The 25,061-nt window shown below is 37.4% G+C and overlaps 1 protein-coding gene across 1 annotated transcript in view; it reads left to right on the top strand.

Annotated features, from left to right (window-relative positions):
* The window catches only part of PRKAR2B (protein kinase cAMP-dependent type II regulatory subunit beta), a 78,225-nt gene that overhangs the window by 47,101 nt on the left and 6,063 nt on the right, over positions 1–25,061 (top strand). Inside the window, exons 3-7 of the mRNA XM_066182885.1 lie at positions 10,180–10,232; positions 11,330–11,413; positions 21,994–22,100; positions 23,358–23,511; positions 24,687–24,788. Coding sequence (XP_066038982.1) covers positions 10,180–10,232; positions 11,330–11,413; positions 21,994–22,100; positions 23,358–23,511; positions 24,687–24,788 — 500 coding nt within the window. The remainder of the gene's footprint in view (positions 1–10,179; positions 10,233–11,329; positions 11,414–21,993; positions 22,101–23,357; positions 23,512–24,686; positions 24,789–25,061) is intronic.

Genomic DNA, 25,061 nt, shown 5'->3' on the forward strand with positions numbered 1-25,061 from the left:
ATGTGTGGGAGGGGTGGAGGGTGTTTAGAAAGCTGAAAATAAAAAACTGTCCCTTTTTAAAAAGTCCTCAGAGTGCACTGTCTGCATTTACCATTGACTAAGGACTTTCTGAGAAATACTAGTTTCAAGTAGTGACAGGTCATTAGCTGAATGAGTGGAGGCTTGGGGTTTTTTTCCTCTTAGAAAAAGATTAGTTTTGTGAGACCTCAATGCCTTTTTTCTTTCTTTCTGAGTGGTAAGTAGTCATGCAGTTACAGACAACTTCTATTATTAAAATATAATGTGGTAATCTGTGTTTTCAGGGTGATTGTTGTCCCTGTTTATGGAATGATAATATTTGTCGCCCATCTTTTGGCTTGTTACGGTTGTCTGCACCATTGCAGATGCAGGTGAGCACGTACTGATTGCTATGTGGGACTTGCTTTTTTACCTTGGTGTGTAGTTACCAGTATTATTTCACTACAGCACTTTATATTTTGACTATGAAAAAGTAAAACAGTATATATATTATTTCATAGTTTTGATTTGTCTTCTGAACTTCCTTTGGCTATTTGAAAAGAATCCTGTCAGCAAAAAGTCTTGAATTTATTTTTTGGAATTGTTGAGTAAACAGATGTTCAGAATCAGCCATTTCAAAACTTGGCAGAAATATTTTCCCTAATGTTTTTTGTCTACCTGTCTTCCTGTAATATTTGGAACCTGTTTAGTAAGTTTGGTTTAATATATTTCTTATAGAGGATTATGTGAGCACGACCTACCCATTCAACCAAAGCCAACATACCTAAAATCAGCATGCTAAAGTTCCAGGAGACAAGCTCAGTTAGCTTATTCTCTCATTTCATTTTGCATAGCAGCCTGAGCCCAGGAGAAATGGGGAGCATCTCATTACAGAGTACTTTGGAATGTAGAATGTAGGGCACTTCTGGAAAATGGGAAAGATGGGTTTAAGCTTCCTTCGCTTGGTCCCATAGGGTGAAAACCAAAGGTAACTTTGCTATAGCAACCATTCTTTCAAAAGGATGATTCCACCTTTTTTTTAGGTGCCTATTCTCAGCTTGCTGGTTTGAATCCCATATGGCTGCATGGTTTTCTGTGAAGCCTGTTTGAGACTGAATTTTGCACTCCCTTAGCTGCCCAGACCAAATCTTCAGTGTAGTGGGATCACAGGCTTTGACAGGTGCCTCTGAAGAACTCTTGAATTTATGACTTAGACATCATTCCAAAGGTTCATAGGCATGTTCTATATTTGGAATTATGTGTACCATCTCCATTTTGCTGGATGATAGATTGTACTATATACCATACTATCATACTGTAATACCTGCTATTGGCAGGTTTTTCACCTTATCTTGGTCAAATCAGATTAATCCCCTGGCAGGACAGTGAGACAAGCTTGTCAGAGTCAACAGTCTTGGCTTTGTCTCTACTTTCTCTACTGCCACTCTTTACAGGAGTCTTGGAGGTCACCTTCTCATTGTCTCCCCTCAATATAGTATTTTTCTGCTTTCTTGAATCTTTTAATATCTTTAAGTGTCCAGTCATCAGTGATTATTTTCTTTGTCTCTCCTAACCATTTTCTTCCCCTGACTACATCTTTTCTATAGCTATTAAGATCTTGTTTTAGTCTTTAAACACTAGCACATAAAATAGCCATAAATATGTGGTTTCATAGAACAACCACCACCTTTTTGTGTTATTAGTCTTTGTAACTCTTTGCAGATCCTTGACAAAGATTTTCTCATGTATTTTCATTCCTGTCTTCCAGCTGCTGTCTACATAGCAGGTTCTTTTCCTTTCTTAAATATGTTATCTGAGAGGAGCTACCACTGACCCAGACAGTTGGTGTTTTTAACCCTCTTTAAATGGGCTAACAAAATGGGCAAAGATTAGGCTGCATTGTTCAGAATATCTTAACAGCTGCAATTTGTATTTGCTCACATTGTATGTAAGAGATGACTTTTCTAGCGGGAAAATAATTTAGTCTCTCTGATCAATCATCCTAATGCTGACTTTTCTGTAAGAAAAAATGATCATCAATCTGTCGTTGATGTACTATGTGATCACATCACATGGTTTGATATGAAGTACTAAATATGTCAGGAAGAGCTTAGTGCAGTTCTGTTTCTATTCTGTAGTATTAGCGGATATAAAGTTGAAATGTATGCAAAGAGCTCTGTGTCTGCTCAGACTTTGTCAAATATTTATGCATATTTTATATATATCCCAAATAACACACTGTAGCACTGTGAACTGCTGGATTTGCATGAGAATGGGAACAGAAAGTTACACAAGTCAACATTGGAGTACAGTATGTTGCTATAGGTTGTGCTATTCCTTATGCTGTAGTGGGAAAGCTTATGGAGTAAGTACTATAGTGCATGGTATATATTGGCAAACTCTTCTAGTGGAGGTACATCCTACTTTTGTGATGATTTTAATGTTTGATAACTATCTGCACTGTTCTGGACACTGTAATGTGTGTTTGTGCTGGTTTTCACTAGCCAGACAGATGAAACCAAGCATTTCCTGAGACACCAAGAAAAACTGTCTCCTGCCATGAGCCAGAAGCCTGGCTGGGGTGTTTTTGGTGGGTTTTTTTTTGGGGTTTTTTTGGTTTTTTTTTTTTTTTTTTTTTTTTTTTTTTTTAACTCCATCATGATAAATTGCACAATTATTGGAAGAACTGAAATAGGACTAAAAAGAGGACTAAGTACTGTGGAAGTCCTTAGGGAAATTCTGTTAAAGCTCCTTTCTGGTGCCCTATTTAAAGACAGGGAATTCTTTTCCGCTCCTTGTGCTGATGTTTGAATAGATAGTTTCTGTGAAGAAGCCTGCTTAGTGATTCAAACCCCTCTGACTTCAGGGAGTAGAGTGCATCTTTGACCCAGCAATGAGTGTGCCAGCTGTGATCCAGAGTGCTTTGAAGCAGAGGAAGGTACTATGTTCTAACACAGCACAATTTTACACACTAGATAATATTAAGGCGCTTGTGCAAAAGTGTCTGCACATCAGTAACTCAACTGGGATAAAGTTATCCAAAAATGTCTTTTGGGAGGGTTATCATGTTTCTTCAAATGGGCTTTCATAGTGATCAGTAGAATCTTGGTGAAACTTCTGCTTCATTGTGAGAATTTTTGAAATATGAATAAACCCCATGTGGACTTTTAAAGAGAATCCTTGGGAGGTTTTATGACTCACTATTGGCATGGACCTCATTCAAGATGCTACGTGTTATATTAGATACTTCATGTTTTTCAGAAATGCTTGAGGAAATAGCTTGTAGTTCAGCACATTAGAAATAGCACTGGTAGCAGATGGCCAAGAGAAAATGCTGTAGAAAAGTTGATTGTGTGACTGATTTCTTGCAAGCATATAGTGCAGGCTGAGCAAGGTCTTCCAGCTCTGGCAAAATGAAAGTTTTGCCATTGAGTAGCTGAGCACAATCCTGATATTTTGGTAGGTGATCGTGACTATGAAGGCAGTGTTTGGAGAACTGCAGTGTGAGCACAGACAGCAAGAGTAGATAACTGTCCTTCATGAGCAGCTGATCCTGAAACAGACTGTCTTGGCAGTGCTCCCAAGACTCTGATTCAGTCAGTTCCTGCCTAATGAACTGAAGACCACCTTCTGATAATTAAGAAACAAGCTGCCTGGATTTTATCCAGCTTCAGATTTTTAGGCTGACATTCTGAGCACTTAAGTTATTTGTGCTAGGTAGTTGACTGTTTAAAAGTCATTATCCCCTAAATTGTGTGGATTGGTGGAGAAATGTCTTTATTTTTGGTTTGTTGCATATAAGGAAATCTCTACAATATGCATGTCTCTCTGATTGCCAGACTGCTTTTTCTGAGTATACTTACTTCTATTCCAGTTTGGATAGCATCTCTAATGTAAATGTTTTATGTCTGAAAGAGTAAGAACATAGAATTGTAAGGTATCAGGCATTCTGTGTATTCACCTAATTATGCTTAAATAAAGTTTCAGTTTAGTGACCCCCTCAGGAGTAGGCACTTCAGATTTCTTTTTGACAGTATCATGGGAAGTGATAGCCCCAGCAATCATGCTTTGTTCCAAATTAGTTTATATTCGAAGTAATCTAAACTTCTTGAAATAGTTCCAGGGTTTGGCACAAATGGTGGATCTCAGTAGCAGAGCCAGTTGGTGTTGCCTTATATCATGTGTGGAAATCAGATAAATTCTATCTGTCTCATTTCATTTTACATTCAGATAGATGAGAGAGTTGAGCAACCTTTCTCTGGGCTGTTCTTCAGTCCTTATGTTTACTTACAGCTCTTCAATTGCATCTTCCATGTGGAAGAGCTTTCCAGTCAAAACCAGGAAGACAGAAATAATGTGATACTTGATAGTTGCAAGTATAAGTGTCTGAGACCATGACCAGTTATTTCTCAAAACAAAGGGTTGTTTTTGTTTGAATAAAAACTACTTACGGAATAGGAGTTTTGGGGTGCAGAGCTGTCTTTCTAATCCTTCCTATAGTGATAGGAACTGGGAGATGTCAGAAAATAGATTTCCATGTCAGAAACTTTGGAGGTCCAGTAGTGTTTGTCTAGACTAGTTTAGAACTACTACCTGCCCTGCAAGGAGTCTCTGTGTACCATATTTCTCATTCAAGAAAAGTAAATCCTGACAAAACAGGGAAAATCTCACACTGTCATTAAGTCACCATAGCAATTTTCGTACAGTTAAACTGGGGAAGTGATGTTTTTACTGTATGAGGGAATGGGCATAGTTGCCATAGATAGGGATGTTTATAGGGATGTATGCCATGCTGGTGTAGCTACAGCAGCTGGAGATGGTCTGTTTTCATGCTCCAGCCTGATTGTCATGCTGGCAAAATTGTAGTCTTGATTTGAATGGGATGAAAACTATTTTCACAGCTCTACTTGAAAAATTCTTTCTAATACAATTTATGACTTGGGGGTTTTGTAGTTTGGAAAGAGTACACACATTTGATTGGTTTTCCTGCCATGTTTTGAGAAAAATACATTATTCAGTGATTACATATGAATTTTCACTGATTTCTTTATTGATAGCTTCGTTTCCTGATGCGTCAAGGGAATGAGAGAGCATGACTAACATGTTTTCTGATCTTAAAATTGCCAACTGTATGTTAATTTTTTGTTTTAGAATTCATTCATGGCTGAAGTGACTGTACTGCTGATTTTGAACATAAAGCATATTTACCAGGTGAAAATTAGAAAATTGACTTGACTTGGAGTGATGAGATAGAAATTATCAAAGTTTACCTCTGTCTTGCTGACAAAGCAATCCGTCTAGAGTAGTGCTCAGATTTCAGTGCATGTATATTTTCATAATACACTGTCTTTAAACAGTTCATTTTTTCTATGAATACTTTGTGTTGATGTGTTTGGGTTTGTCAGTGTTCGTGTCCACCTTGGGGAACTATATCTGAAACATAACCCTCAGCTGGAAAACTGAAACCAAAAAATGCTTTCACTTAGTTGAGTTTAGCAACCAGTGAATAAATATGTACAGTGTTTGTACCACTATTTTTAATGCCATAATTATGGATGGGATGAAATATGTCCCTAAGAACAGTAGTAGGATTGCTTTTTGAGCAATGATATGAGTGTTACATTTAGCAGTGGCACGTAGCAAAACATGGCAGGGCATCTGAGCATGGTAAAGTAGCATGTACTGAGTACTGTTGGGATGTAGAATGAGCTAGAGAGGTAAAAAAAATAAAATACTGAACACTGTGAGTATTGCAGCCACCAGCAGTGTGCAGTCATTCAGAATAATTTACGTCTTTGGTGCCAGTCATTAGTCATGGTCATAGTGCCTTAGGCAAAAGAGATGCAGACCACAGAGTGTCTCCTTGGAATACATGAAATGAATACAGAAGGTGTGCTCTTGCATGAGCAGCCTGTCATCATCATCATCAGATGATGAATTCTTTTGTTTTCCAGGAAATATATACTACATGGAGAAGTGGGGGAACCGGTCTTGCAGCTTGCTGTAACTACTAGGACTCATCTTACAAGGGATAGGATTTGCCTCAACCAACCATCTTTTTAATTAATCTCGTTTTAGTCTGGGCATGTAATACAGGTCAGAAGAATCACTTGGTAAAAGTGCCTCTCCATTGACTCGAACTGGCTTGTGCAGATGATGGATGTCTGTGTAAAGACATCTCAGTTTTAGATGGTGGGATTCTCATGTGCCAAACCCCAGTGTTCATGTAATAAAATTCAGTGAACGGTAGTAATGTCAGAAACGGTATTTTAGGAACCAAAATAAAATGTATCAAGTTTTTCCATGAGACATCTAGTGGTATGCACTTAGAAATGAATGTGTTACTGAAATAAGCAATAAAGGAAAGGAAATTCCATACTTAAAACAGCAGATTCACAGCATTGGTATGTTCTTTGTGACCCAAATGAAGGCAAAATAAGTACAGATTTGTAACCAGAAGAGTAAGTTTCTCATCATAAATAAGAATAAATCCTTTTAGAATTTCGGCCTGTGGGCACTAGTCAGGAGAAACTGCAGTTCTTAAATATATTGTCCATAACCACTGTTAAATTAGGACTATCTAATGAAGGAACCTGCTGATTGTAGCTACTGATACTGACTGAAATGTGTTTCTAGCAGAGAAGAGTGATGTTGTGCAGAGACAAAAGCTGACCCACAATAAATACCTCAGGAACATGCTCTCTTTCTGGACTGATCCTGCTACATGAAAGGGACTCATAAGGTGATTCAGGATGGGCATGGATGAGAGAAATTCACTTTCTTTTGTGTGTTCTGGAAGACTTATCAAATGTTCAGCTAGGCTCTCTGAGACCTGTCAGTTCTGGCATAACAGTGTCAAAACTATTAAATTAAATTCCTGATTTGTTTTAACTCTTTTCACGTAGAGGTAAGGGCAGGATGTACCTCAGGTTGAAACACACTCTCCATACACCCAGCAGCACACTGTACTGTAACACAGATTGTTGGCTCCCACGTACACATATGTGCACTAGGGCACAGCTGAAACAAAATCGTGATTTACATTATGATGGGTTGTATGGTGCTTACTTGGCATGTTATTATTGTTGCTCTTTAAATAAAATCCCCTGAAGTTTATTTCTGACAAGACTATAGTAGCATTAAACAGTTATTAGGAACATTTTGTTTATGTAGAATTAAAATATTATAGTTGTTCAGGAGATTTTAGACTTCCTTTTGTGGGCATTTGTAATTATTTGGGACCAAATCCAGTTTCCAGTAAACTGGACAGGAATTTCACTCAGTTCCAGAGGGACTTGTGTCAAATTTCTTTAGGTTTTTGAAGATGCCAAGTTTTATAAAATGGAGGTTTTAGTTGAGTGCCTGATACAGTGGGGACCAAGACTTCCTTTGGGACTCTGCTTAATATGTGCAATGATATACTTTACCATGAAATCTTTTTAATTCGATGTGGTAATGAGGAGGTTGATGGGTCTGCCTGGTTACTAGTTCATAAGTTGTTTGTATAATAACATAGGAAGTACGGGGAATAAACAAGAGGACACCAAATCTAAATCCATGAGCAACACTGTGACTGAACTGGCATAGTAAAGACGTGGTGGGAGGACAGGGAGGAGGAAAAGTCTGTTGTATATTTTGGTTCAGATATTTGTGCTGTGACCCAGCTGTAGAGGGAATTGGACATAAAGATGCTCTATGAGTAATAATAATAGGAAAAAGCTCATGGGCTCCATTGTTATGCAGACATTGTACAGACCACCAAACAGGTCCAGTAGGCGGGGATTTTTATTGTCAGGGTACAGGTGATGGTGAAAATGAGTGATTTTAATAAACAGTCACCTACCTGCTGGAAGCCAGTGAAAGAGAATAGCAATGTGCTTTGCAATGCACTTATGACCAAATTTTGAGACAGTGGGAAAAGCAGTCTAAAGGGAAGCTATTATATTTCATAGAAGCTCTAAGGGAGAAACTGTTAAAGAATTGGGAGAGAAAAGGCGGGTTGAGTGAGAATTACCCCTCAATGACGGGACTCAGAGATTTCAGGAAGGGAAAAAGGTAAAAGAATTAGAACAACAGGTTTCAAGAGGATATGAGAGGACAGTGGGCATAACCTCTTCGTAAGGGAGTCTGGAGAAAAGAAGTTAAAGGATTGTTTGTTCCTCAAAGAAAAATTATAGAGAAAAAAATGCAAATCGAGACAGCACAGGAGAATGACAAAAAGCATAGTAAAATAAATCTGTCTAAAATATAAGCAGCTCATTTATGTCAAGCACAAGAAGGAATCATGTACAAAATTAAAACTAGTTTGGAGTATTCAGAACAAATACAAAAGAATAGCAGAAGATGCAGAGAAGAAAAACAGAACCCAAAACACATCAAAGAAGCCAAGACCAAAAAATGTGTACAAGAAAAGATTGTGTACAATAAGCACATGAGGAGTAACAGAAATGGTTCTGGAAGTATATTTTTGGTAAGAGCATGTTCCAGGAAAATGTTGCGCTACTGATTAACAGAAGCACATCGGTCTTCAAGAGTGTTATTTTGAGTATATGGAAAACAGCCTAGAACAGAGGAAGGGCAAATCAGAGAGTACTTAATGTGTTAGGTGTTCCCAGGTTAGCTGTGCCTCAGATTTGCTATACTTGGAAACTGGAAGAATTTTCTAAATTAGTCTCAGCCCTGTTAGCAGTTACCGTTGAGAATCTGAAGAAGAAAAATGAGTGTGAAAAAAAATTCCAGAAAAATAGAAAAACACATCCTGAAAAGGAGGGGGGAGCTGTGGATGGAAGAGTCCTGTCACAGATTTGCAGATCATTTTTGTTCCTAGAAGAATTACAGACAAATGTTCATTTTGTAAATACCTAAAGTAACAAACAGCAATCAGCATGGATTTGTTGGAACTATCTAATACCCTGTAACAAGAAATTAAAACTTGTGGATAAAAGAAAAGGAACAGATGCCCTACATTTTCATTTTAAGAAACTTCTGAATGCTGTCTTAAAAGAGTCCCCTATAAACAAGCTAGGGAACATCAAGCAGTATTTTTATGTAATTGCCTGGGATACAGTTGCACAACTGGTTGGATAAGGTAAACCCCAAGCAGCTACTGCTGTTTCACCCATGTGTATTCCACAAGAGTTTATTTTAGACACTAATATATTTTTTCAGCAATAATCTGGATTATGTTTTAGAGAATATGCTTATTAAATTTGCAGTTATCACAAAGTTGAGAATGAATTGGAGGGATGCCAGAGAACAGGATTAGAATTGAAAATGATCTTGACGTGGCTTTGAAAATAAAGTCATATTTAGCAGGTGTAAGCGTATGGTACTATACTTGGGCAGAATAGCCATAGACAGGCACAGGACAGATGGTTAAGCAGTGGGTTTTGAAAATGATATATGTCATAAATATTACATGAATAGACATAGTCAAGCTGTTGTAAAGAAGGTATGGATGGATGAAAAAGATACACAGCCTGTAAAATGTATGGAGTAATTCATCTGATGTACTCGGTACTCTGCTCAGTTCAAATACTGGGACCAGTTTTGAGCATCACATTTCAGTAAAGATATAGCTATGTAGAGGGAATTCAGGGAATGGCAATAGAAATAGAGACCTGAAAAACAGGGCTTGTAAAGAAAAAAAAAAAAGAAGAACCAGAAATATTTAGCCTTGAAATGAAAGGGTAGGTAGGAACAAAAAGTTTTCAAGTATGTGAAAAACCCCAACAAAGAACCTTGAGCCAACCAACCAACCATCCAAAGAAACACACCCTAAACCACCTTGAACCTACAGAGATGAAGGGAATGATCTGATCTCTGCATCCTGTATAGATTGCTTAAATTATAAGAGAAAAAATTAATTTAGATATCAGAAAAAAAATTCCTGACCATAAGGTGAGATACTAAGAACAAGTTAGAACAAGTTAAGAACAAGTGAGAGATTGGTAGGTATATTAGGAGTCTTTCAAAATATGGAAATCATATCCAAAAATGATACAAGTATAGCTTTGTTTCATCTGCAGTTTGGAGTTGACTTGCTCTGGACCCTCTTAGCAGTATGAATGTGTTGCATTATTGTGTATTATTGCTGTGCCACATAGTGCATTTTCTGTTCTGTAAATTTTGTGAAACCCTACTGTAATTTGAATTAAGATTATCCTTTTTCTTTTATTTCAGTGTGTGCAGAAGCTTACAATCCTGATGAGGAAGAGGACGACGCAGAATCTAGGGTACTTCATGCTTAGAGTCAAGTACTTTTTCAATTCTCAGGCATTAAATTTAGGGGGAAAAATGTAAACAGCTTTACCGTTCCTTTCCAAAAACATCCTTATTATAAGGTGCTTTAGTAATCTCTTGGGGTTTTGTGTTAGGAACACTTAAAAATTTTCCATAATAGTCACCCATGTAGGACTTGATGTATGATTCTTAATTACCAAATCTGTGGTACATGGTTAAGGAAACATTTTTGTGCAATTATATTTACCCAGAGAGCACCTGCTTCTAAAATCTCTTACTTGGTGTCCTCATAATCTTGTGATTTCCTTTCTCAGAAGGCAGAAGAAAGTTAAACTGTAAAATTGCTAAGATTTTTCAAGGTACAGTGTGACAAATAATGAACTGTATTTATTTATTTTATTTGTGTCATCCTTTAAAGGGTATTTACTTAGCTTTTAAGATGAAAAAACATGACTTTCAAGAGAAGTTAAATTGTTTGTATTCTACCTAGTTTTCTGGCTTGTAACACTGTCCGAACGGTTACCCTATAATATTACAGCTATACATAGCATAGAAGCATATGAGTTGAAAAAAACTTGATTAATACTCAGATGAACCAGACACTGGTAATTTAGTGGATCTTTGGCTCACTCAGATAGTGTCAAGTCTGTTGTTTACTCTGTGAAATTTCTGATATAAATTTAACACAGATACTATTTCACAAAATATTCTTTAGGAAGTAGTAATGGAAAATGGCTGAAGGTGACAGTGGTGCTTTATATAAAACAGGCATGTCCCAAATATGATTAGAGAGTAATGTTTATGTAGCAATAGTGTAGATAAAGGTGTCCAGAATGGCTTGCAGAAATTAACTGGATTCCACAGGTGTAAATATCTTGTGAGCTTGAATATAGCAGTGTTTCATTTGCTAATGGTATGGTGGTACCATTTTATCATTGAGCGTTTATTCAAATCCTGAAGGTTTTGAAATGAAAGAGTTATGAATCATGGCCAAAATATTGTGTAAAATGCTTAGTTGAATTAGCTCAGTCCTTCAGCTAGTGCTACTATATGATAATCACTCTAAGAGCTTTTGCATTATATCCCTCAGATTATTCACCCCAAAACAGATGATCAAAGAAACAGACTGCAGGAGGCGTGCAAGGACATCCTTCTTTTTAAGAACCTAGACCCGGTAAGAAATTCTTGGTAATGAACAGCATTTAGCAGTACTGCTAAGAATTATTTCTCTTGAGCTTTGGAACAGAAATTTACAGATTTGGCTTGGTAAACTCTTATGTATGCTTTCTGACCATGAATTCCAGAAATGCCATTTTTTAGAGCTGATACACCATATATTGAGTCTTTTGCTTACCACTGTAAGTGATAATTTTGAAATATATTATTATGAATCTGTACATTAATAAAAATGGATACATTAATCGTATGAATTACTGTATTTTCTTATTTTAAATCTTCCTGTACACTGATGTCTAGAAACACATCAGTTAACTGGAATATTTAAGTGTTTTCTATTAGTTACCTTTTAGCATCAAAAGGTGCTGAGTGCTCCATCAAAACAGCAAATTACCCCCAAAACCTTCAGTTTAGCTGTGGATGTAATTGAACAAGTGAATTATGAAACAGGGGGAAAGAGAAAGGTACCAGTGATGTGTTTACATTATTATTTCACTTAATGTAAATGCCATAAAAAAGCTTCAGGTAATTTTCTTCCATGCAGATAATTTCCTTCTGTTTAGTATAAAAAATAACTATGAGCTTTTAAGAAAGCCTAAATGCACTGGATGAATGATCTGGATCTGACAAAGGTGATGCTACCAAAAAAGCACACAGGATTGTTTTGGGGAAAAGGTGAGTTTATCAATCGAAACATGCATCCTGAGGCTGGGATGACTCACAGCATCCCAAATGCTTCCTCAAGAGATGTGATTCTGTGCTGTCAAGGGAGAGAGCATGAGGGAGAGAGAAACAATTATGTAGATTTTTAAGTATGAGAACAGAAAGTTTACATTTTATTCAAGAGGGAGCTAATGGAAGGACCAGCCTACAGGTCTGTTTGTCAGGTGCTATTACAGAGAATGCCCATTAATTTGTGCTGCATGTTTCCAGCTCCTGCTTCTGTCTGCACAAAAACTGAACCCTGACCCTGGGTACTGATCCCTTAGAAGTCCTGAAGAGCAGTGAGCCACAAAGCCCCAGCTTAGCAGAAGCCTGGAGTAATTGTTATGGAAGGGCATCAAGTCTCAATGTGGGTGTTAATACTTGTGCATTCTTGGGACAGTAGGGATCGTGACACAGAAGGTTTCCTAACCCCCTCATGCTGTGTGTTTATTTAGGTAGTTAATCAGCTGTTGCACTGTATTTGTTCTAGCTAAAGCCACGCACACATTTACCCTTCTGCTCCTGAATTATTTTTCTGAGTAGCTTCAGGGAATCAAAGTCATATGTGGGCATCTGCTCTGGATATGAAATTGCTTTATTATATATTTTCCTTATTGTTGGTGTGTCCTGGCTTCCACTTGGCTGGACCATCATTACATTAGCCTGCCAATGGCATTTTGGCAGACCCCTCTTGATTAAGCTCTGAGCATTTGTCTGTTATGAGCCCTGCAATATGATAGATTATTGTGTGCTCCTAGAACCTGCTGTGACGTTAATAGTGCTTACAGTACCAATCTTCTGGATGGGATCTGCTTTGCATTACAGTGAGAGCTAGATCTTCTGTCTCAATAGTCATCAGCCACTTGGTCTGCAGGATAAGGGTCTGCTGGCTGTATTTGTATTGTAATGTTGTGTAGACATAGAGCATTAAACTGCTCCAGTGTGGGCACTTGACAGACTTTTTCCAAGGATGAAGTCTTCCAAGGAATACTGAGCAATTATTTCCTCTTCTCAGAACCGTGCTTGCTGTCTTGATACTGATGTTTTGAACTATTTTTTTCAATTTTTCTTTTGAATCAGTTACTTGTAATTGATAATAGTTCCCACAATCTGTTCCAGGTGTTTAGCAGAAGCCTTCTCAGCTGAGTTCTCCCTTTGTAGAGGTCTGCAATCCAAAGCCTTGAAATGTGCTCTGGGGATCTCCCAAGTCTTGTTCACCCCCTTTCGCTCAGATTTTCCAGTGGATTAAGAACATTTCCTCCTGCTTGAAATCCTTTACAGGCAGCATTCTGGAAAGTTGAATAAGATAATTTTTTTAAAGGAGTTTTTCATCACAATAATTTTATTCATGAAAGACATTGGAAAACTACCGAGCTCTGAAGAGAGCAAAAATGTTAAAATGTAGCCTTCTTAAGTCTGGCTTGTTCCTTCTGTGGAGCCAGGATATGTAGTCCCTGGGGAACTTCTCCCACTCCTCCTTCTTGTTCTGCTTCTGAGCAGCGATTCAAGGGCTCTGCCACTGTAGTTGCAGTAATTAAATATTCCTGTGCCAGCTCTCTTCTTCACCTTTGCCTCTCTATGAGAGATGCTGCAGTTTACAGAGTGGTGTAGTAGCAAAAACCTTATTCATCTTGAAGAGAGATAATATCTTCTGCTGCTAAAGCTCAAGTCTCTGGAACAAAAGTCAAGCTTTGTATTGATAGCATCTCCCGCTCCCACAGTTGTGTTTCTTGGTTGTTTTTTTTTCCTTGCACTGCACTTCAGCTTCTTTCTGCTGTAGTTCTGTGTATGAAAGTCATCTTTTCAAAGGTCAGTTAGAGGGGAACAGACGATGTAAAGGGCTTAATGGCTTTTCCCCCGATGGCCTTTTAGAGGGTGTCAAATACCATTTTCAAATACAGAATAACATGTCTTACAGTGTGATCAGAATTGCATTCAGTACATGATGCTTTGATGCTTAGTGAAGTCCACCTTTTTAACATTTTATCCCACCCTCACACACTGTATTTTAATTTGAATGGAAGGATAAGATAAAGCTATCACTAAAGCCAAAGGAGAAACTGCAGTAGTTGGGAGTGACTTACAGTTCTCTGCTCAGTGTGTTAATTAAAGAGGCCATTTCAAGTGACAAGAGCCATCACATAAAATTAAAACACAGGAGAACCATTTAAGGCTAAATGAGAGAGGAGAAAAAGATAACCTTCAGACTTTGAGACAACTTAGGACTTGCTATACACACACAACAGTGTCTTGAGCCCTCATTTAACTATAATGATTTTTTAGTATTAGGTAAATTTGCACATATTTATTTATAAATATCAATATTTTACATATTGTCTGTGATTTAAAATATAATAATGTAAAGAAACACCAGTTCTCATACATTCCCCTGAGCAACATTCTTATGTTTTAAAGGCCAATTCATAGTCTAAAGTCTGTGAAGTTACTTGAATTTTATGAAAACTTTCTTTAACTTTGTAGATTGATGAAGATGTGACTGGTCAGTAAATGTGAGTTCAACAATGTATTCCTTAGTTAACTCCCTTAAATAAAAAATACTTTTAAAGAATTGATATTTTAGCAATTTTTTGCCTTTGTGGGGGCTTAATCATTTGCCATCTAGTTGCTGTCACTCAATAACAGTTTTACATGGGGTGTTGCAGTTTTGGAAAAATTACTTCAAGAGAAAAATATTAATTGAAACATGGATTTGCAAGAAGATGAGAGAAGAAGGTTTTGCAGAGGTACTTGGTTACTTTTTGGAGGACCAGATCAGGAAAGAATCGGGAGACAGGTCTATTCACATGTTTGTTTTTTTCTTCCCGTGGTATGTTAGATTAACTCATTCCTCTTCTCACACATCTCTTCCTGTTCTTCTTTCCAGGAAAACCTCTTCCTCTTAGAGTATTGTTTATTGTCCTGCTCAATTGCCTGCTTCCCCATTGCCAGAAACCATAATATTCCTGTTTTGCTGCCAGGATTGTCATGATGTGCCAGGTTGGTTACTCTACCTGCACACACAAAGCGTGTTACCAGACACCATCCTTCATGCCCAGGTGCTGGAGGATACTACCAAATCAGAAGCTGCTCTCTTTCCCTTCCACTTTCACTTCATGTAAGCCAGCAGGGAGAAAACAAGATGATGACCAAATGTCTTCAGCCCTTATAGAGGATAAGCCAGAAGTTGCTATCACTGAAATTTCTCTCTGTTACGCCTCACAACTGCTTTATCACCAGAAAAAATAGCAACAGCAGCTCATCTACTGGCCAAGGAAGCCTTCTACACTTCTTTTTTACAATATAATTCAGAGTTGTTCTTTTGGTTTTGTCCCTTAAGAGGAAAATGTGCTGGGGTGATTAACAACAGGCTATTTAGTTTGGAAATTACAGCCCATAGGGCTGCAGTTAAAAAACCTGATGAACCTTTTATCAGACCAAGAGGCTGGCTCAAGGGGCTGGTACCATCAAAGCTGAACTGTGCCCTTGCACTTAAAGTCTGAATCCTTTATTTGGCAAAAATTCACAAGCAGTGTTAGATCATCTATTCTCTTTCAGAGAAGTTTAATACTGGAAAACTTTGCCCTGCTAATGCTTGTACAGAATATATAAAATAGGTCTTGACCCTTTTCTAAAAAGTAATAAATTATACATTTTGTTCACAAATACGCGAGAGCGATTTCTGGGCATATTGCCACTTATGTACCTGGAGTATTAGTGTAAGAGAGCACAAATATTGATTAATCAATTAGAATTGATTAACTTGAAGGAAGATGAAAGAGAACATAATGTAACTGTTATATGAATAGCGGAGTCTTATACTTGCGGCCCAATCATTCCTTGAAACCACTAACAAAAGATCCTCATGCTGCTCTTAGGTTCTTAAGAATTTCGGTGAAGAATTACAACTACAGATTTTGGAGCAATTAATGGGAATATACACCCCACCCCCCATATATATATATATATATATATATATATATATATATATATATATACACACACATATACACATACACACACACACACACATCTATACATATATAAAATGTGTGTATGATATATATAACTGAGCCCAGAATGCTGAACATGAACTCTGCCCTCTTAGATGACACAAAGGTAATGACATTGAGGTGCCCTTCCAGAGAAGGGCAATGGAACTGGGGAAGGGTCTGGACTACAAGCCTTACAAGGAGCGGCTCAGGGAGCTGGGGGTGTTCAGCTTGGAGAAAAGAAGGCTCAGGGGGGACCTTGTCACTCTTTACAACTGCCTGACAGGAGGCTGTAGCCAGGTGGGGGTCGGTCTCTTCTTCCAGGTTACAGGACCAGAGGAAATGGCCTCAAATTGACCCAGGGGAGGTTCAGATCGGATATTAGGAAAAAATTCTTCACTGAAAGTGTTGTCAAGCATTGGAAGAGACTGCTTAAGAAAATGTTTGGGTCACTGTCCCTGGAGGTGTTGAAAAGATGTGTAGTTGTGGCACTTGGGGTAGTTACAAAGTATGAAATGTGTTACTGAGCCTGACTGATGGGCATGTGCATGATATTTGAGGGGCAGAGTACTAATTTAGCATGTAACTGTGGAAGAAGGTTAAGGTAAATTCTCAAGGAAAATACTATTGCTTGAAAATATTGATTGTACATTGAAATACAAATCAGTCTTTGGTGAAGAAATGAATGCATTTTCATTAGTTTACAAGTGAATATAACACAAGGGAACTAAATATTTTGAATTGGATCAATATTGCTGCTAACATTTTTATTAGAGTTCCCCTGGAGTATATGTGCATGGTTTGGTTTTGAAAAACAAATGTGGAGAGGTGTAGACATGAATTCTGTAATTTATCTTCCTCTACAAGGTTCAGAGTTGTTGATTGAAGAAGTCCTTTTCTTCCCATGGTTTCTTTGCCTGTGTTTTGGTAACATTTTCTACCTCTCTCGCCCTCCCCATACCTGGCTCCCTTCCTTTTCTGGTATTGTCCGTTTCATTGACTTCTTAATATCATGTTGAATGTTGATATTTCAAATTGCACAAAGTGAGGGCAGGGTGGCCAGCAGGATGCCACTTTAACTGGGGCTCATTTTATGAACTCAGGGACAGTAGAATAACCGTGCATTCACTTTGTTCACAGGATAATCTTTTAATGTTTTTAGAAGTAGGCAAGTCTTGTTGCTACTATTTTGCTAAAGTGCAAGGAAATCTTCTGCCCACTGGATTGTGCAGGCTGTCTTGGATCTATAAAGGAGATGAACTGAGATTTCCTGTCTACTGGGGAGCACTCCAGCAGCACATTCATGCTTTTGTGGGATTCCCAAGCATTTATAATCCCAACATACTATTCATTACTTTAGAGATCTAATGCACACAACTTGGTGGCTGGATTTTACCAGCTCCTGTCAAATTACAGATTATGATTGTCTCAGTTTGCTATTAGATGCAACATAATTTTAATTTTAAAAATGTAGTTATGCCTTCTATCTCCTGAATATGTTTTCTAAAAGTGAGGAAGGAAAATTTTCAGAAGTTACTTGATACATTTGTCATTGTCACGACTGCCAGTGATGATCACGTCCTACTTTCCATTTTATCTACAGTGGCTTCCTTGATTCAGGTAGCATTTTGTCAAACAACAAACATTTACATCAGCAGTTTAAACACTGATGCTTCTTGGAAAACCTAGTGTTTGAGTTTAGAAAGGAGACCTTCATCCTTTTTCCTTTAACAAAATAGCTCACAGTAAATTTACAAACTGATAAGAATAGACATACCTGGCACAGCAGTAGCAAAGCATTTGGTAGTTTGGCAGCTAAAAGGGACTTTGGCATCTGGGAAGGACATGCCATGGCCTACCAGCTCTCTCGACTAAAAGCTGTCTTGCAAGGACATACAAGTGACTAGTTTTTTAATTTGTGAGAGATATATACTAAATCAAATCTCATCTTAATTATACTTTAATCTATTATCTAATTTTTGTCAAAAAGTTTTGTTGAGATGTGATTGCCACGTTTGTTTTGTTGACTTTGGAGAAATTGAGGTTAACATACTATTTTCAAACAAAGCAACATGCATCTGGAGGACAGTACTTTGTGATACAGTCTACGAGAGGAGAGTCATGAGTGTTTAATTTTAGGTTTTCACTTGACCTGGCAAGAGGCATGGAATCACACGCTGTGTCAGGGGGATGTCCCTGGTAAACCAGTTATCATTCCTGTCTGGGGCTTTGTTCTTCTAAATCTCATCACGTCTTTTGTAAGCAACTGTAAACATGCACAAAACTCTGTGCATTTCCAATATGGAATGGCAATGCAACAGGCTTGCACACACCTTCTAACGCAGGTCTTACTGGCATCACAGGAGCATGATGGGACAATTCCTATGACTCCACTGAGATGGAAGAATACAGGATTTTTAGGAAGGACAGGAAGAGGACATGAGTAGGTGGTGTTGCCCTCTGTATCAATGGCCAGCTGGAGTGCATGTAGTTCCACCTGGGGATGGTTGAGGAGCTGACAGAGAGTCCATGGGTCAGGATTGAAGGGAGGGCAGGGACAGGTGGCATTACTGTGGGGATCTGCTACAGCCACCCAACCAGGAAAACTGAGCATGAGGTCCTCTACAGACAGATTGGAGCAGCCTCACATTCACAGTTCCTTATCCTCATGGGGGACTTCAACCACTCCCAACATCTGTCAGAGGGATGAAACAGCAGGGTGCAGGCAATCCAGGGGATTCTTGGAATGCATGAATATCCTTCTCCAAGTGATAGAGGAGCCAGAAAGAAGAGGTGTTATGCTGGACCAATAGGAAGTTAATTAAAGCACAGACAGAAGTAAATCTGGCCAAGGACATCCAGGGTAAAAAAAAACCCCAAAAAACAAAACAAAACAACAACAACAAAAAGCTTTTTTAGGTATGTCAGTGATAAAAACAGACTAGGAAAAATGTGGGTCCTCTCAGAAAGGGTACAGAAGACCTGGTTACCCAGGACATGGAGAAGGCTCAGGTGCTCTACAACTTTTTTGCCTCTATCTTCACCATCAAGTGCTGCAACCACACTGCTTAGCTTGCAGAAGGTGAAAGCAGGAATGGGGAGAATGAAGAGCCACCCATTGTAGAATGACCCCAGCTGGGTTCAAGAACATCTAATGAAACTGTAGGAGCGTAAGTCCATGGAACCTGACGAGTTGCATCCATGGGTCTTGAGGGAACTGTCCAAGGATGTGGTTAAGCCACTACTCATCTTATTTGAGAAATCATGGCAGTGCAGTGATTTGAAAAGGGGAAATATAACCCCCATTTTTAAAAAAGGAAATGAAAAAGACTTAGGGAACTACAGGCCAGTCAGTCACAAAAAAACCCCTCATCCTGTTTTCATTTTACATGTATTTTTGAAGGTAGAACTGCTTTAAGGAAGAAAAGCATTTAGACTGCACCATTTTACAAAATATTAGAATTAATTCTGTTTATGAAACAGATCTGCTTTTTAATTCTAAAATTACCTATCTTTATCTTTTCAAAATAACGACAGAGGGTGCCAGTACAATTGAGCCTCAGTCTGGCAGAGATTCCAGAGGATTCACATACAGCAAACTGTGCAAGCAAGTTATGTAATTCTCATGGTAAAAGCAAAAACCATGTTCCTGATTTGGTTATTGCAGTCTGCTTTGTCTTAATTTAAAGTGGAAAATTTTAGAAAAGGGACCACTTGTCTTTAAGTCAGTTGCAGTTTATTTAGGAAGTTAAAATAAATGTGCAGTGCTTCAGCAATTAATAGACTGCTCTCAACTGTATTAACTATCTTAAAGTATTTAAAACATTTTAAAAAGGGAATTGGATTTGTGAATTCTACTCTGCTGCAGATTTACATACTGGAAAAGTTGTGGTTTGCTGAGCTTGATTCGTAGTTATAAGGTGAAAATGTTTTACCCAGAAATCCAAGATGAAGTGCACTGAATAAATATTTTAATTATATGTATTATTCTTCTATCACAGGAAATAGCCAACTTTTCGGTTTAAACCTTTTTCCTGTGATATCTTGGAAATATTTTAAGTTCTGGGGTTTTATGCACATATATGTTACACTTAGATGATTACTTTAGCCTCCTATGAAGTGGGGAGGATTCTGTATGTTCTCACTTGTTTTTAAAAGGCAGACAAGGACTGTTGGTTGGGAAGCCACTTTGCCAATTCAGATGTAAAGCCAGAGGAAGGGAAAGTGCTGCTTCAAGTGCCTTAGACAAACTGACATTAGGTCAGTTTTGCAGATTCTGTAGGAATTTCTTTTTGTTTACAGTGAGAGGACTGAAAAGAATGAAGTAATATTACCTATTCATTCAAGCATGGAAGTTTTTAAAAGGCAACTTCTGTACATAATTTTCAGTCTCTTCCAATGGCACCCACTCACACTTTCCTTTGTCTGAAATGAGCTATAACACATCCACTGATACCTGAAATGATCCATCTTTTTTCAAATATGTACCTGTCTATACTAACAAAGGTACTAAGTAGAGACACAGTTAAATGATTCTTTGCTGGCCTAGGAGGGCTGCGTGCTGTTAATCTTTACCATGAGCAACTGTACTAAGGATGGATATTGCCATTCTGTTGTTCTTTGTGCCCACACACAGCCAACTCTGGGAAAGAAAATTTGTATTTATCTTCCATTTTTCAAAACAGCTTGGATAACATGGTACTGCTGGTATTTTTAAAAGCTTTCAGTAAGTAAAAAATTCAGTAGCATAAGGATGGAATTCATTACAACTGATTTATCTGTCTAAAAATTGTGTGTGACTGGGAGTTACGGTAGATCTCTCTATCCTCAGAGGAAAGAAAGGGAAATCTCTAGAGAATTATTCTGAGCTATCTTGTATGGTTATCTCTGTCCCTGGGCTGCAGAAGGACTCTAAAGGACTGACTTAGACTGATGTTCTTTAGAAAGGCAAATGCCATCCATCTTTCAGTGGCTGGAAATGCTGTGAATTGAACCACTGGCAAATGCATATCTGCGGGCTTTTTCTATCATGGTTTTCACTAGAATCTGCTTGTTCCAGTATGATACTTAATAAGTTTCAAGAAGTAGAGTATAGAATTTTAGTCATATTGCAGGATAAGCCAAAAATAAAATTTAATTTTTAAGTTATCTTTTTAGGATTCTTAATCCACAATGAGCTGTGTTTGGGTTTTTTAGATGTGAATAGTCAAATTTACATCAAATAAGACAAATTAGGTAATTAGTGCTTTTTTTTTTTGTTATTAGACAGTCATAATTGAAACTATCATATTTTGTTAGTCTGTTAACATTTCTCTGTCAACAAAGTAGTTTTGTAGCCATGTGTAAACTCCTATTTTCCAAAGAATCCAGCATTTACTTACTCAGCCAAAGCACTACAGACCTTTATGGTTATGTCTGTCCAACATTCTGCAGGCATTGTATAACTTAAGACTTTCAAAATACTTAACAGTCACTGTAGAACTAAATTCTGTAAGGAAGTTCTAAAGAGAAAATCAGGTAAATGCATCATTTAGAATAATGGATACAATTTTGTGTTTTTTCAAGGGTATAACATAACTCAGTTGTGAAGGTAAAATTCTGTCTTTGGATGGTCATGAGCAATTTATGTTGCAAAGAAGATCTATTTTATCATTTGCAGTGACAAGTGGGAAGCTGTGCTCTGAACACTGGAAGAGGAAAAGCTAACACTGAATACTAAGTAGAACTGTCTTTCTATTATTGATCCATGCATTTCTGTAGCATGAATATTTTCCACCATTAACATTTTCTATCTGCATATTGGGAAGCTGGCCAGTTAGTTAATTGGAAGCCTAAAATTTTAGAAGCAGATGATAATTTCTTGTCTTTGTGTTCTTTTAAACAGGAACAGATGTCTCAGGTGTTGGATGCGATGTTTGAAAAGATGGTTGAAGGAGGGGAACATGTAATTGATCAAGGGGATGATGGTGACAACTTCTACGTCATTGACAGGTGAATTGCTGTGTCTTATAGCACAAAGTACTGTGCAAAGGTCCAGTGAGAAGAGTCTGTATTCTATGAACTTGTATTTAATGCTTACATTACAGCTTTTCTCCTGGTATTCAGTGACAGGACTCATGGGAGTGTTCAAAGCTGTGCCAGGAGTGGTTCAGATTTGACATTAGGAAGCATTTCTTTACCAAATAAGCACTGAAAAAGACTTCCTAGAGGTCAGTGTCCCAAGCCTGTCAGTGTTTAAGGGGCATTGGGACAATTCTTTAAATAAAGTTCTTTCACTTTTGGGCACCCCTGAAGTGGTCAGGTAGGCAAACGAAACGATTGTTTTAGGTCACTTCTAACTAAAATATTAAATCAGATCATCATAGAAGCGTGTCCAGATTCTGTGCTGGAAAGACAATATTTTTCAGCCTTGTGAAGTCACAGTTTGTTGTCTCTTGTCCAAAAGCCTGCAGGGACTTCACAATATTCTGTCAGCTTTGCGTTTTTTAGGTGTAGGGTATCACCTCTGTGTCCCTTATCAATGAAATAACTGCACAGATTTTTGCATTACATTCACATGATTTATCAGTGCACACCATAAAAATATTCAGCAGAGAAGAAAATGATGGCTCAGCTTCAATGGGCTTGGCAACTTCATGTTTTACAAGATACCTGGTTTTACTGCATTCCCAAAGCAAAAAAAAAAAAATTAAATTAACAATTGAGAGAAGAAAAGCATAATATATTAGAAAAATTCATATATTTATTTAATGATCTTACATTGCTTTTCAGATACATTCCTTCTGTTTCCTGCATCTCTGTTGTTTCATTAGAAATTACTACTTTAAAATTTTTTAAATATTAAATAACCTGTATAATTATTTCAGCGATCCTATCATAGCAATTTTGCAAAGACTTGATATTTGTATTTAGTGTGGTTAAAATGAAATTAAGAAAGAGATTCTAAGTTAGATCTTAATTTTTAATAAGTGCTGGTGATAAATAGATCACTGTACATCCATTTTATCTTTAAAATGAGTTAATGTAAAAATTAATAATCCTATCCTTCCCTTTAAAGAGGGGCCACTTTTATTATTTATAGAAGTCATTGAGATGTCTTTGCAAGGTGTTTAATACCATTTAAGGAGGAAAATGTGTATTTCAAATGCCTTATCTTTGAAATTCATGGTATAAAAAATATAGTGAGAAGCTGCTTAGCAAAGGCCTGGGTTGGATTCTACTCATTGTATTTATATCTTTTATTAACAGAGGTACATATGATATTTATGTAAAATGTGATGGTGTTGGGAGGTGTGTTGGAACCTATGATAACCGAGGATGTTTTGGTGAGTTGGCCTTAATGTACAATACACCCAGAGCGGCTACAATTATAGCTACCTCTCCTGGCTCCATCTGGGGTTTGGTAAGTAGAGTACTTCTTTTAAGCTATTTTTAAAATATATGTCTTTTATATCAATTTCAATGGCATGCTATATCAGCACTAAAAATAAATTATCATTTCAGAAAGTTTAATTCTAGAAATCCTGAGAAATCCCAACACAATGCTGTCTTTTTCCAGAATCCACAGATGAAAATCTGAGGTTTAATAAAACTGATTTTTTAAAATTATTTTATTTTATTTTAATTGCAATTTCCCAAATTGAAAACCACTCATAATTGCATATTAATTTTTTCCTCTGCCTTGATTGGAAATGCCCTTGTTTCCAGAGTAAAATTCCAATATGAGGTTATTTACTCAGGTTATATTACCTGGATCCTAGACAAGAGTAATCAACTTTACCCCAAAAGTAAGCTGAGATGGCCATCGTCTTCAAGATTGATCTAATGGCTGATCCCAGGATTAAAATGAAACATGTGGTTATTCACCAGCTTTATCCATGTGACTTTTGGGATTGTTGAAGACACTGTAAGAATGGCGTAAAATTAAATTGGGTTGTGTTGGCCAGTAAGTCCCCCCTGTGGCAGTGAAGGCTTGCAGTGCATTTTCACTCTGCTTGTCACCAGGGCACAGCCACACAAAGTTCAGAGAAGAAAATACTATATGTGTAGTTTTTCCATCTCTCTGGTTCACTTTCATGGCCAAATCCTAAGGAATGTCCAGTTGGCTGTTTAAGGGCAGCAGTGAAACAGCAGAAAATGGACTGTGACCTAAGACCCAGACTCATGTATTTTGTTTTTCACAAAACCATAAAAGCCTCTTTGAGTACATATCAATTTGTATGGGACCTCAGGGTAGTGAATAAACTTTGTAAATTAAACATTTAAATATTGAGGATTTCTTAAATATCCTAAATTACTCACTCAGTGTTCACTGCTGTAAACTCTACCCTCTGCACATGAACTCAGTATGTACCCTGCAGGGATTTTCATAGAGATTTTCAGGTTAACTTTAGGAGCTCCTGATTGACCTCTCGAGGAATCTTTCTCAACTGATAGTAGGGAGAGACCAGCCAGCTCAGTTGACAGCTACACTGAGTGACTAAAATTGAGTAATTTGATCATATACAGCCAGTTCTTAAGTATTTTCTGGCACATATTTCCAGTTAATAAACTCTCTTTTTCTCTTTATATTTACAGGATAGGGTAACATTCCGAAGAATCATTGTAAAAAATAATGCCAAAAAGAGAAGAATGTATGAAAGTTTTATTGAGTCATTGCCATTCCTTAAATCTTTAGAAGTAAGATTTCTATTGAATTATTTTAATGGCTGTATCGGAGGTACCTGATAAGGTTCTGCTCTTGAAGACTTAAAATTTGGCATTCAAAGTGTCTCCACAATACAAGTTTGCATACTGTTGTTTCAGAGAAAGACTACATTTCATTTATTTAAAATTTAGAATATTTTTTTATTGTTCAGATTGTGTTTTAAAACATAAATTTACTTTACTTTCCATTTCGCAAAGCTTAGTTTTACTAGATATTAGGCAACAAAGTTAAACAATGACTTGGGG

The sequence above is a fragment of the Chamaea fasciata genome, unplaced genomic scaffold, assembly GCF_029207755.1.
Source record: "Chamaea fasciata isolate MVZ Bird 193981 ecotype frontalis unplaced genomic scaffold, bChaFas1.0.hap1 SCAF_5, whole genome shotgun sequence".
NCBI lineage: Eukaryota > Metazoa > Chordata > Aves > Passeriformes > Sylviidae > Chamaea > Chamaea fasciata.